General features: G+C 32.1%; 1 protein-coding gene across 8 annotated transcripts in view; it reads left to right on the top strand.

Moving 5' to 3' along the window:
- LOC114326396 (putative uncharacterized protein DDB_G0286901) overlaps positions 1-14,554 on the top strand; it is an 84,186-nt gene that overhangs the window by 36,402 nt on the left and 33,230 nt on the right. For all 8 annotated transcript variants that reach the window (XM_050648682.1, XM_050648685.1, XM_050648687.1 and 5 more), the window contains one exon: positions 4,530-4,606. In XM_050648682.1, coding sequence (XP_050504639.1) covers positions 4,530-4,606 — 77 coding nt within the window. The remainder of the gene's footprint in view (positions 1-4,529; positions 4,607-14,554) is intronic.

Raw genomic sequence — 14,554 nt, forward strand, 5'->3', positions numbered from 1 at the left:
CAACAAATTTTTATTTTATATTATTTTTATTTACTTGTTATGTTAGAAATATTATTTCTAACAATTATTAAAGCTAATTTACTCTCCCCAAAGCCATAAATTCTACAAAAAGAAGAAGAAGAAGAAGAAAAAAAATAAAAAAAAATCCTACGCATTACTACACTCTTCCTCGAGGCACTTACGAAATTTTTTCAAAATTGCAAAATTTTTCATCAAGTTATCGCGAAAAAGGATAAAATGTGAGATTCTATCTAACGGCGCGACTACTCGCGGGTTAAGCAAAAAATTTTTTTAACTCTTATACAGTATGTCTGCGTAACTTGGAACCTATTGATAACTTTTTTATTGTTAGTTTTACGAAAAAAAGTTATTCTTTATAAAATACTCTGCATCGTATATAATCTAAGATACAATCATCAAATATCAAATTTAATTAATGTTATACGAGGTATGTCAAAAAATATGAATTTCACTCAAGAGTAAAGTACCTTTACATTTCACAATATCAAAAATTGTTATTAAGAAAAGTTGTTTGGAATTAAAAAATTTGTTTTAGTGTTCAATTACATCCTTCTAATTAAAATATTGTGAATAATAAAGGCACTGAACTCTTAAGAAAAACTCATATTTTTACATACCTGGTATAAAATTAAAAAAGTTTGATATCTGATGGTTGTATCTTAGATTTTAGACCAGGGAGAGCATTTTATGAAGAATAACTTTTTTTCGTAAAAGTGATAATAAAATAGTTATCATAATTGTAATAAAATGATGATGAGTATCCGTAATTTGAGAAAAAATTGAAATTTTTTTTTCGGTTAGAATGATGTAATTGTATATTTAGACATAGTTTCTAATTTCAAACAACTTTTCGTAATAGCATTTTTTGATATTCTGGAATATAAAGGTACTTTACTCTTTAACGAAATTCATATTTTTGACATAACTCGTATAAAATTGATAAAATTTGATATCTGATGGTTGAGTTTTAGATTTTTAAGTATCCAGAGCATTTTATTAAGAATAACTTTTTTTCGTAAAACTGATAATACAAAAGTTTTCCATGTGGTTCCTAGCTACGCAGACACACTGTATAAGAGCTTCTGTATAAGAATTTTCAAATTGCAATGCCATATTCGGATTCAACATAATGAAAAAGAAAATAGAAACATATTTGATCAAAGTAAAATGATGAATTTAACGATATTTTTAAAATTATTTATACAAAACAATTATTATTGTTTAAACAATTAATAAACAATTAGCGGCCAAATCTGCGAGTAGAACTTTTTACCTTAACATGTATATAAACTAACAAAAAAAGTTTTAGAAAAATATAAGCTTGTTTGGATTTTTCCGGAACAATGCATGTTTTCGTTCTAATTGCACTCCCCTACACGAGAAAAACCAAATGCAAAATATACAAAACCCTGATAAAACCGGTCCTTATATATGGATCAGAGACATGGACAGTGTCGAAAAGCGATAAGAACTTATTAGGTACGTTTGAACGAAAAAAATCCTTAGACACATATAAGGGGGTGAAAGAAAATGACGTATGGCGCAGAAGATATAATTTTGAACTATGCGCAGCATACAACGAACCCGACGTCATAACATCCATAAAGATCGGACGTCTGCGCTGGATGGGCCCTGTTGAACGGATGTTGGAGGCCGAAACACCAAAACATATAATGTGGCAAACACCAGTAGGGAGAAGGTCAAAGGGAAGACCCAAACTTAGATACATGGAGCAAGTGGAACAAGATCTGAAAACACTTGAGATTACCCACTGGAAGAACAAAGCAAGAAACAGAACAGAATGGCGGAAAATCCCAGAACAAGCCAGGACCCAAAAAGAGTTGTCGAGCTACTGATGATGATTACCATGTAGTACAATCATACAGTGCGCTGGAATAAGCAGTGTTGCCAATCGCATTTCTCTAGATTATCCGATGATCGCTCGAAAAATATCCGATTTGTCACGAAAAGGTACGCTAGGTCAAAAATTATTCTGTTATTTAAATCAATGTTGCCAATGTTATTCTTTTAGTCCCCTTAACAACCATCAAATAACAAAATCCGTTGATTGTAATCAATTACCATTATGATAATTAACATAATTGATTGATTAATTAATTATTAATTATTAATTAACGTAACAATTATTAACATAATTGATTAATTATCGATTAATCTCATAATTGTAATCAATTATGTTTTCAGCATCCCAGTCAAAGTTGACATTGACAGTAATTAAATATTTGATAATGATCAGTTGATTCCGTTTCTGATTAGCGTTAGAAAAACCGGCCCTTTAATCTACTGGATTCTCTATTTCACAGGTTAAAAATTTTCGTTTATAGATGAAAATCTCGTATCCTAGCTGATTATTACCTAATTCATGTATGTAAATACAGACATACTATTTACTTACTATTATTATATTATTCGTATTTTGTATTATCATAAGTGTTAAATTTTAAATAAATTAATAAATCTAAATATTTCATTATTTGGATCGTTATATTAATTTATTATAATTATTTAAGTAAAAAAAAAAACACTTTTAAATTTTATTTTATTAAAACGTAATAACTACCTAAAACTAGATACTGGAAAAATAAATCAATACAAAATAAACTGCAGCTACATTAATAGCATAGGCGCAAAATTTCACAAACCAAAACTTATTTCAACAGACGAGACGTTTACTTAAGCACTAGCACTGCACTACATAAAATGAAAATAAAACTAAATCGTACGTGAATTAGCTTTCATAAGTTTGAAGACTAAAAACTGAAAACTCATAAATAACATCGGACGGCAGACGGTTTTTGAAATTTGAATTGGATTAGTATGCCTTAAGTGGATGCACTTGTGCATTTAAATTCTAAACAAAAGAATCGGCACATGTCCCTTTTGTCAAAAGATGAAAAGTATCGGATATCACTAACATTCATCCAGTAGAGGCTATTTAAAAAAATTTGGGTGGAACCGAACAAAATTAATGTGTTGTTGTTGTTGGGAATATATGGATGAGAACGTTTTAGTCGATGGTAGATACACTGAAAAATATCCGCAAATATCCGATTTATTTAAAGATACGAAGAAGATACGACAACTCTCAAAAAGGTACGCAAATCGGATAATTATCCGCCGATTGGCAACACTGGGAATAAGTGTCCCCCCCCCCCTTATTAACTTATTTATTTTTAGCACATAAGCAAAACGCTCGGACAGGTCGATTTTTAAAATAATCATAGTATATTATAGCATCAACGTTTCGAACTTTACGCGTTTCCTCTTCAGGTGACAGGCATGGCTTAGATTTTTTTAAATAGGAAAGTACATCATGTGACACCTCATTTAAAAGCTTTTAAAACTCTGATTTTAAAAATGTATAGGACTTTACTCCTGTTTGAGAGCGTAGGCGCAAAATTTCGGTCGAATTATTTTTAAACGCAGAATGAAAGATTACATTATTACGGAGGGCAGAACGTCTCTTAAACTCAACAAAAAGTTTCTTTTAAATGATATATTTGAAATTAAAAATCAGACTAAATTTTCTCTTTTTTTTTCACCCCTGTGACTTATTAAAATAAACATTATAGAAGTTCTCAGGGACTCTCAACCCTCGATAATACTGTAATATTTCATTCTGCGATTAAATTTTTCAAAAATACTTATTCGTTTTCTCAGGATTCGAAAAAAAAAGAATGAATTTAAAAATAATTCGACCGAAATTTTGCGCCTACGCTCTCAAATAGGATTAAAGTATTATACATTTTTGTAATCAGTATTTCAAAAGCTTTTAAATGAGGTGTCACGTGATGTACTTTCGCATTTAAAAATATCAAAGTTATGCCTGTCACCTGAAGAGGGATCGCGTAAAGTTCGAAACATTGATGCTATACTATGATTATTTTAAAAATCGACCCATCCGAGCATTTTGCTTATGTGCTAAAAATAAATAAGTTAATAAGGGGGGTAACACTTATTCCAGCGCACTGTATATGCTATTGAGTTGTTTTGTACTCTGTACAACCCCCAAACGGAAAAAAACGGCCACATGAACGTTACAAACACATAATAGTCTTTTTTCATGGTCTGGGTGTATCACCCAAGCATTTTGGCCTAGGAAAGACAGCTGACTGACCGGAATTGTCTCTCCTAGGCCAAGATGGTTCGGTGATATACCCACACCATGAAAAACTTTGTGTTTGTAACGTTTATATGGCCGTTTTTTCTGTTTGGATGTTGTATGGAGGACAAAACAACTCAATAGCATGCATGATTGCATACATTGTAAGGCAGATTAATATCGTCAAGATGGTCACGCATATGCCTCAAGTAGTGTTTTTTTTAAAGACCATTAGCTCGTATGATGACGTTTATGTCGAAGGCACTCAGATTACTTCTTACACACTTTGATATACTATTTTTCACTTCCTTTATTCATTCAAGTGTGTACAAATTTATCAGTCTTTCAACGATGAATATAATATGCCTTTTGATTCATGTTTTAGATCAAAATTTAACGTTGGATGTGTATCTGAATCAGATGAGGAAGAAATTTCGACACAAAATGTAGAACGAATTCCGAGTAAGTTATATTTTAATATTTAGTTGAAATATTTTTAATTCAATCAATGGATGAAAGTTTAATCTAGTTGTGTTTTTACCGAGCGAACAGTAAAATTACCTAGGTAAAACTATCAATAGCACTGGCGAAGCGTCCATGTAACCACTGTTACCATTGGTAACAGTTAAAAATCTTGCAAATAAATATTTTATGACGATGAATAATTCCATTTACCAATATTTTTACCAATAGAAATATATTATTATATTATGTGTTAATAGTACCTAATTCAGTAAATAGCCAACTACTCGTAGACACACGAAAATATTGGCCAGTTTATGTGACTCAGTTGCACTTTATTATACTCTGTTACCAATCTCATTTGTGGTTACAATGGTTATATCCTCGCTATCGCTTGGGACCGGCTAGTGTCTGAAAATTTTGAAGGAGCGACGACGTAAGCGCGCTGTGTATATATCCTCGCTATCGCTTGGGACCGGCTAGTGTCTGAAAATTTTGAAGGAGCGACAACGTAAGCGGGCTGTGTATATCAGTAGCCCTGTTACCAGATTTAAATTTGGTTGCAGTACCTATAAAAGTGTGCGTGCAGTTATACTAAATTTGCTCTATCGAGATTCACTTTGACACTGACGTTAGTAATTTCTGTTTTGGAAAGTTCAGTTGTCAGAAGTGACTGGAAATTACTACACAACCAACGCACCTGCTCATAGCCAATATTATTAATAGTAAACAGACATATGCTTCTTTTCATGAGCATTTTTCAGTGCGTCACAAATGATAGAAAAAAAGGTAAGTCCGTAATAATATACATTTTAGTGACATGACATTTTAGTTAAATCTGACAGTTGTCAAATTTTATTTGCAATTTGGCATAAAAACAAATCAATTGTGTTTATTGCATTTATAAAATGGTATTTTCTTTGATTTGTATAGTCTTTCAAATTGTTCAGATTATATTCGTAGATATATTATATAATTCGCAAATTATTTTATTTTCGATTATAGCGTCATCTATTGACAACTGGAATAAATGTTATAAATGTCACCGACGAAATGTAATCACCGACGTGCGTTTTTTTCTGTCACATACAATTTAATGCGTTAGAAAGAAATCGAAAAACTGTGACGCACTGAAAGATCCTCATGAGAAAAAGCATAAAAATAACATAAACCTTACGCCAATCAATAATTATTTATTTACACCATTATTATGTATTTATGTATTGATAACAAATGAGAAAATTATTTATTGTACAAAATAAAAATATTTTGTAGAAATAAACTCCACAAAATTTTATGAGATTAGTAGACACTCCCACTATTTCTAATAATTCTTCTTTTTTTAATGAAAGATTAAGTTGATTTTAGCAGTTAATAGTGTGAGGTAGGAATTTTTGTGTTGTATGTTTCCTATTCCGAATGTGTCAAAGTGAATCTCGGTAGAGCGAATTTAGTTAAACCATGGATTAGTGTCGCTGCGTAATCGATCAACTACTTGAAAAGTAATTCTCCTTGTATAATTTTGGAGAAAAAAATGAGATTATTGAAAATGAAAGACCTATTTTAAACAATTTAAAAAAGGAATCAGAAAAAGTAGTTCGATATTTTAAATTTAATTGGTACAGTAAAAAACCTTGGTTATGTGGTTGCAAGAAAAATAGACGGTATTTTTGGCCATGTCTTCTGGTTTCTACAGAAAAATGGGTGGATCAGGTTCACGATTTAAATAGTTTTAGAGTTTTAAAAAGGAGACATGAAATTTCTCCGTTACCTACATGTAAGATGTATACCCAATTTGATTCAGTTTGGCAAAACGAGAATCGAAAGTTCTCTTAACCAAGCTTTCAAAGCAAATATTGCTAAACATAATGAGTTTGTTAAAAAAAGTAGATAGGTATATCCTTAGCACACTAATAATAGATACCGCATGTTTTTTGGCTTTGGTGCTCATTTTGAGGGCGACGACTCTGACAGTCGAGGCAATTACAGGGAATTGTTAACATTAGTTGCCAAAAAAGATTAAAAATTTTGCCAACATCTAGAAACATCAACTGTTTTTTCGAGAGTTTAAAGTGATATACAAAATATTATTGAAGCTATATATACATCTAGCCATATCTTCATTTTTTTAAATATTATTTTTTGCATCTGGTTTTGGTAACACTTTAGAAAGTCACGCGTCGCCACTGATCAATAGCCATTATTTTTATGTATTATTGGACAAACTCAAGCAGAGACTCGGTGAGAAGCGGCTGCGTATGCAGAAGCACAAATTGTTGTTGATCCAAGAAAATGAACCCACTCACAAAAGCGTTATGACAGTTGCAAAAATTCGTGAGTTGGGCTTCGAATTGCCTTTTCAAAGTGCTCTACTGTGCAGTTGCTCGAAATGACATAGTGTAGTTTACCTCCGAGGCCCAGAGTTTTGACTAGCACTGTATACCCTTTATTCCATGACATATTGGTGAGAAAACCGTGACAGACTAGACTTTCGTTTTGATTGTCTTACCACAAGAGGCCTACGCCTACATATTTACTGCCGTAAAAAATAGTTAAATAGTAATAAATATAATTCCAAGAACTCGGCTATTAGTGTAGCCGATGTGTGAAACAATTGTGCATTTAATGATAGAAGCATATAATTTGGACCACATATACTACACATATAAAGGTTCAAATTTAGATATGAGGCCATCTCAGATTTTGCCTTTTACAAAAATGGCGGGCATTCAAAATGGCGACTATACATATGTGACTAATAGTATAGTATAGTTGATCCAAAAGATGGCATAACCCAGACATCCAAAGTGAAAGTTATCCTTCAACACAAAATTGTTCTATATGGTCCACACAATGTCCAGAAAAAAGTCACACCATTTTGAGCGTCGGGTTTGGGGGGAGAGTGGGGAGAAATCGGTAAATTCGTAGTTTTTTAAGTTTTTCGCCAATATTTCTAAAACTATGCGGTTTAGCATGAACAACCTTCTATACAAAATTGTTCTACATTAAATTTGAAATAAAAAAGGCCCTATGCATAATCTTTCTAAAATGAATGGTTCCAAAGTTACGGAGGTAGTATAGTATAACTGGTCCAAAAAAAGGCCTAACCCAAACATCCAAAGTAAAAGTTTTCCTCCAACATTAAAATGTTCTATATGGTCTACATATTGTTCAGTAAAAAGTTACACCATTTTGAGCGTCCGGTTTGGGAGGGAGATGGGAGAGAAGCCGGTAAATTAGTAGTTTTTTTTAAGTTTTTCGTCAATATTTTTAAAACTATGCTTTAACGTAAACAATTTTATATACAAAAATGTTCTACATGAAATTTAAAACAAAAAATGTTGTATACATAATTGTTATAAAATCAACGGTTCCAGAGTTACGGAGGGTGAAAAGTCGAGGTTTTCGATATTTTTTACAATATTTATGATATAACCGTTGATTGATAAATACGGAAAGATGCCCGCATAGTGGCGCGCCTAGCTTAAATTTGTTGGAACTAGCCTTAGAGGGAAGTGTAAAATTCTCCCTACTCAAGGAACTAGCCAAGAACACGCGGTTATTTTGCGTGGCCCGTATTCAAAATTTTAACGCAGCAGTCACTATCATATTAATTTGTATTATTTTTTTTTTGTTTTTGTTTCTGCAAAAATGTTGAAAATATAAATTGACTATAGAGTTTTTTTTTTCACTAGTCTTGACCTCACAAGTAAATAAGTTAATTTCGAGTTATTTGCGAGTGAATATATTCATTTCTCAAAAAATAGTACGTTTTTAGACGGATTTTCGCAAATAACTTAAAAAGGAAGTATTTCACCAAAAAAAAGCATTCATAGCAAAAATACAGCTTATCAAAAAGGGAAAAAATATGTTTTATATAAATATGACATATGAAGTCGTAGACCCAGTAAAAGCAGAGTTGTAGCTAATGAAAAGTGGGTTCTTATTATTTGTCAAATTCAAAATTGAATATTTCTACATAAAATAACCAAAAAATTAAGAACTTTTCGGGGAAAACTCATCATAACTTTTTTAAAAAGTTTAAAAACAGCTTTATTTTTTTTTAGTTTCTAGTATCAGAAGTAAACAAGTTGCGCATAAAATAAAGTTGATCCCTTTTTTTTGTAAAAAAATGCTTTTTCACGCTTTTTTAAAACTATCTTTTACAAAAAAGGACCAACTTTATTTTCAGCGTAACGTGCTTACTTTAATGCTAGAAACTTTTTTAAAAACAAAAACAAAGCTTTTTTAAACACTTTAAAAAAGTTGCGATGAGTTTTCCCAGAAATGTGCTTTATTTTTTGGTTATTTCACGTTGAAATATTCGATTTGGATTTGACGAATAAGAACTTACTTTTCATTAGCTACAACTCTGCTTCTACTGAGTATAAAGACTTGATACAGACATTTTTTTTAGATTTTTTATAAACTATATTTTTATTGAATACTTTTTTCGATAAAATACTTAGTTATTGTGTTATTTGCGTAAAACCATCTAAAAACGTATTTTTTTTTTGTTAAAAAACGAACATATTCACTCGCAAATAACTCGAAAAGTATTAGCTTAGTGAAAAAACTCAATAGAACAAAACTTGCTACAATATAATCAGTTTATCCACTTGATAGATACTAGATAGTATTAGACTTATTGTTATTATAGCTACCTAGCCTTATACAAAGTGGGTTTAGAAAGTCCACATCTACATTAGACAACCTAGTGGATATTGAATCTGTAATTCATGGGTCATTTGGATGTCATCAAGTATGTTTGGCTTATGGCTATCTTTTATTATATTTTATAATGCGTGCCATTTGGGGATTAGATGTAAGAATTCTATTAAGTTGGTCAATTCCAGGAAATATAAAATTTATTAGTAATTTCCTATATAGATGAAACTTATTCGAATAGATAACGTTCTTTTAGACTCAAAAATCCAATTAAACGACATTCCTCAATGGTCTACTCGTTGCACTTTTCCTTATTGCCATCAATGACATCGCTAAATCACTTAACCCACTAGTCATTTATAAATTAGAGAATTGGTCGAACACTACTGGCCTAGAATTTTCTCCCACTAAAACGAAAACAATAATCTTTAGTAAAACTCGAAAGAAGCACATTATACTACCAAAAATCTACCTAAAGAATTTCTTCTTCTTCTTCTTTTTTATATAGGTAGTACTGCCTGTTTTTCTTCAATGGTGCCTTTCATTCTGCCCCTAAGTTGTCATTCCATCTTTTCCTTGGGCGTCCTATACTTCTTCTGCCTAACGGTGACTTGTCCCTGGCTATTCTTACTATCTTTGATTCAGACATCCTGCTTATGTGTTCATTCCACTCTTCTTTTCTATTCTTTACCCAGGTATTTATATTGCCTACCCCACATATGCATCTGATTTCCTGACTTCTTACCCTATCCCATAGTCCTTTTCCAGCAATCCTTCTTAAGATCTTCATTTCGTTGGTCTCCAGACGTCTTTGTATTTTGCTTGCATCTGGTCTTGTTTCGGCAGTGTAAGTCATAACTGGTCTAATAACTTCAGTCAAATGACTTATATATTCGGTCCTTTGTTTCCACTCTAAGATGTTTGTTTTTCCAAATTGTGTCGTTTAGGCATCCGGCCGTTCTACTGACTTTAATTATTAGTCTTTAACCTCTTCTTCGATATTATTGTCGGCTGATAGATTAATTCCCAGGTATTTACTTTTATTGTCTTAGTCCAATTTGCATCTTATTGGTTTTTTGGATATTACTAAGCTTTTTGTTTTTTGGGCTGATATTTTCATATTCATTTCTTTTGCGCTAATGTTGAATTCGTGCAGTAATCTTTGTAGGTCGTCTTCGTACTCTTCTACTAACACGGTGTCATCAGCGTAACAGAGTATTTTTATCTCTTTATCGCCTATTTTTTACCCTCTTTTTTTCTTCACTTGTTCTATTATTGCATCCAGCGTTATGTTAAACAGTAGAGGGCTTAGTGAATCTCCTTGCTGGATTCCTGTGTTTGCTTCTATATGGGTTCTGTTATTATTCCATTGACTTTCATTCCTATTTTATTTCGTACTTAAATGTTTTCTATCAGTTTTATAATATCCAGTGGTAAATTTTTTTCATATAGTAGGTGTATCACATCTTTTAATTGTATTCTATCAAACGCTTTCTCTAGGTATATAAAACAGAAAAACCCGCGCTTGTTATATTCTAATGATTTTTCCGCTATTTCTCTTATCACAAAAACTGCATCGTTATGATCTTCCACTTCCAAATCCTTGTTGTTAAACCGATATATTTATGCACGCCATTATTTTCTTCATCAGTATTTTTGTTGTGAGTTTCAGTATAGTGCTCTACTGGGGTCTGCCCTATCACTTTTCTTAAATAACGCTATCATCTGAGTGGTACTCCATTCTTCTGGAATTCTTCCTGTATTTATTATTTTACTTATCAGGATATTCAGTTCTTTGTGAAGTCTCTCTCGTCCGTATTTTAAAAGTTCATTAGCTATTCAATCTTTCCCTGGTGCTTTTCGATTTTTCATCTGTTTTAAGGCGTTTGTTATATCTTCCTCTTTAATTTCTGTTTGCTCATCCGATTCTAATCCTGGTTTTCCAGTTCTTCATGATTAGCTGTTTGATACAGGTTTTCTAGGTAAGTTGTCCATGTATTTGTATCAATATGTTTTACTTCTATCAATTCCTTCATCTCTGCTGTTTGACCTCTTATCATTTTCCACATTTCGTTTTGCATCCCGTATAAGTCGTGCTCCATCTCTTTTGAAAATGCTTACCAATGTTCTGTTTTCTTCCTTCTTACTATTGAGTTTAACTCATTTCAAACTCTTTTATATTCTTCATATGTTTGTCTCGTTCTTTTGAATTTGTATTCTAGCTAGATTTTCTTTTTTTCTTGGCATTTTATTTTTATTTCTTCACAGATCCATGGTGTTCTCCTTTTCTTTCGTATATGTTTACTTATCTTACGTTCTCCAAGTGCGTCCGTTACTGCCATTTTGATATTATCTCTAATCTTTCTTCAACTTTCTTCTATGTCTTCATCTGGTGTTATGTAGTTTTCGTTCAGTACTTTTTGCAGTCTTTTCTGGTATAGATCTCGTGTTGACAAGTCTTGTAGCTGTTCTACCTTTATTCTTGTCTCACATTTAATAGGGTCTTTTTTCCTGTTTTTTTGTAGATGTATTCTGATTTTTCCAAGTACTAGGTTGTGATCACTTCCGATATTAGCTGCACTTAAACATCTTATGTCTAGTACTTGAGAATGATGGATGTTTCTGTTTTTCAATATATAATCAATATCGGATCTGTGTGGTCTTGTATATATAATCAATATATAATCAATATATAATCAATATATAATCAATATATAATCAATATCGGATCTGTGTGGTCTTTTGAATGTATATTTTTGTTGATCCAATAAGTGGTTCCTAAAGAGTTTACAATAAATTATTCAGAATTGATTAACTTCTTGGGAATAAAACTGGATAATCGTCTATCTTGGTAAGACAATATACACTCACTCCGACAGTCAGTTCAAACGGGCTCAACTTAATGAAAAATATCTCTCATAAACAATGGGATGCCCACTTCCAAACTCTTATGACTGTTCACTGAAAGTTGGGTTTAAACCTGAGATACAAACAATACGCTAAAGTATTACGTTTGGCTTGTTCTCTTGTATGGAATGAAAGCATGGATAATAAAGGCCAGGTCCTAACAGGCTTGAAGTCTTTGAAATGAGGTGCCTGCACCGAATGCTTAAAATATCATGGACATACTTAGGGACATATTGTGAGGAGAACGATATACTTGTCGGCAACTGGAACTCGAAGGAAACATAGAGGGTAAGAGAGGTCTAGAAAAAGATGTCATGGCTGGGTAATATTCGCCAAATGATATTAATGAAATTACTCTTAATAGAATAATGTAATCGTGACTATCTAATATCTCACCTGACAATACAACGCACGGTGGACGCCTACGCAGAAATACACGGCACACAGTGTTCAAAATTGGTCAAAACGTGATCGAAACTAAATTTGTTTAAACTGTAAAAGTGATCCGGCTGAAAACTTGGAATATTTGAGGTAATATACCGTATAACGAGTATATTATAACAGGGGTCGTTTTTTTAGTTTTCATCCCTTCATTAGGGGATGAATTACTTAAAAAATATCGTTATACAGGGTGTTTCATTAAGAATGTCCAATTTGATTTGTAGATTCTAGACCTAAAAATATTAAGATTTAACCCAAATCACTTAAATAAAATGTGGCTCGTTACAGAGTTACAGGGTGTTTTATTTAAAAATTTAAAAAATATTTTTGCTCATTGGTTTAAAACTATTTGACGTATCCTTTTCATACTTGGCAAAAAGTGTGGGTACTGTACACCCTATAAAATTATGTTAAACAATCGTTTCTGCCTATTACCAGAGGCGTACGACAGGGGACAGTGAATGGTTGAGCCTTCCCAAATTCTACGCTACTGGCGGAAATGCCATTTTAGCACAATTTTTCGATTCTACAATACTATCTATGTAAATAACATACACTTCATTCGCAACGATAAAGTCATCAGTTTTAGAGATATTTGAAGTTAAACATGTAACGGCACGGATATTTAATTAATGTATTGTGCCGCTTAATTTTAAACTTCAAGTATCTGTATTACCAATGATTTTATCCTTAAGACTGAAGAGTATATTATCATTATATTATCGTTATTAATGATAAAATCATAAGTTTTCTCGAGATATTTTAAAATTAAGCGACACAATACATTATTCAAAATATCTGTGTCGTTACTTGTTTAAGTTCAAATATCTCGAAAACGAATAATTTTATCGTTAGGTGTGAGGAGTATGTTATTTACATAGCGAGTATTGGAGAATCGAAAAATTGCGCTAAAATGGAAATTCCGCCAGTGGAGTAGGAATTGGAAAGGGTCAACCCCTCACTGTCCCCTATCTCGTACGCCTCTGGGACTAACTAGAAACGTATATTTAACATAATTTCATAGGGTGTATAGTACCTACACTGTCTGTCAAGTATGAGAAGGATACGTAGAATGGTTTTAAAATACTGAGCATAGTTTTTAAATTTTTAAATAACACACTCTGTAACTCTGTAAGGAGCCATATTTTATTTAAGTGATTTTGGTTAAATCTTAATATTTCGAGGTCTAGAATCTACAACTCAGACGTTGGACATTCTTAATGAAACACCCTGTATATATATTTTTAACAGTGTTGAGCGGTAAGAAATACTCAATACTTTTAGAAAAAACATAGTATTATTGGTACACCCGGTATACAATGACATCTTACCCGTCTAGCAACAATATTATTACGGAAATATTGTTAAAGAATAAGGCTATAACATATTAAATAACTTAAATCGGACAAGAGGTTTAGAAAATTCGAGACATCAAAAATGTCCCATTTTACAGGTGGTGCGTTAATTTTGCTGCTTAGTGTATTAATCTACACGGATTATGCGACAGATTATGACGGAAGTTCGAAACAAATGAGAAGCGTTGAAAAACCCTATAACGTATCTGCGCGTAGAGCTAACAATTTTTGATGAATTCGCGCACATTTACATTTACTCCAAATCCCAACATTTTTCCCATCGCGCCTAAAGAAATATAACTTCAATAAATTGTTAATATAGCTATTTATAAAACTAATGTATACAATATATTCTCTATTAAGCAAAAACACTACTTCATCAAAACTAAAATCTCTTTTCGCAACCCCAACAAATATCATGTGTTTGACATACCTACATGTAAACAATACGTACGAATGCAATTAATTCAGACTAAACGCGCGCAGCGCTCGATGCAATGCGCCATGTACTCAGTTGCGCAGTTTTCCGCAGTTTGTGTTATATATTTTTTTATTCCTTACATTGTAATCTTTCATC

The sequence above is a fragment of the Diabrotica virgifera genome, chromosome 4 (assembly GCF_917563875.1).
Source record: "Diabrotica virgifera virgifera chromosome 4, PGI_DIABVI_V3a".
Lineage (NCBI taxonomy): Eukaryota > Metazoa > Arthropoda > Insecta > Coleoptera > Chrysomelidae > Diabrotica > Diabrotica virgifera.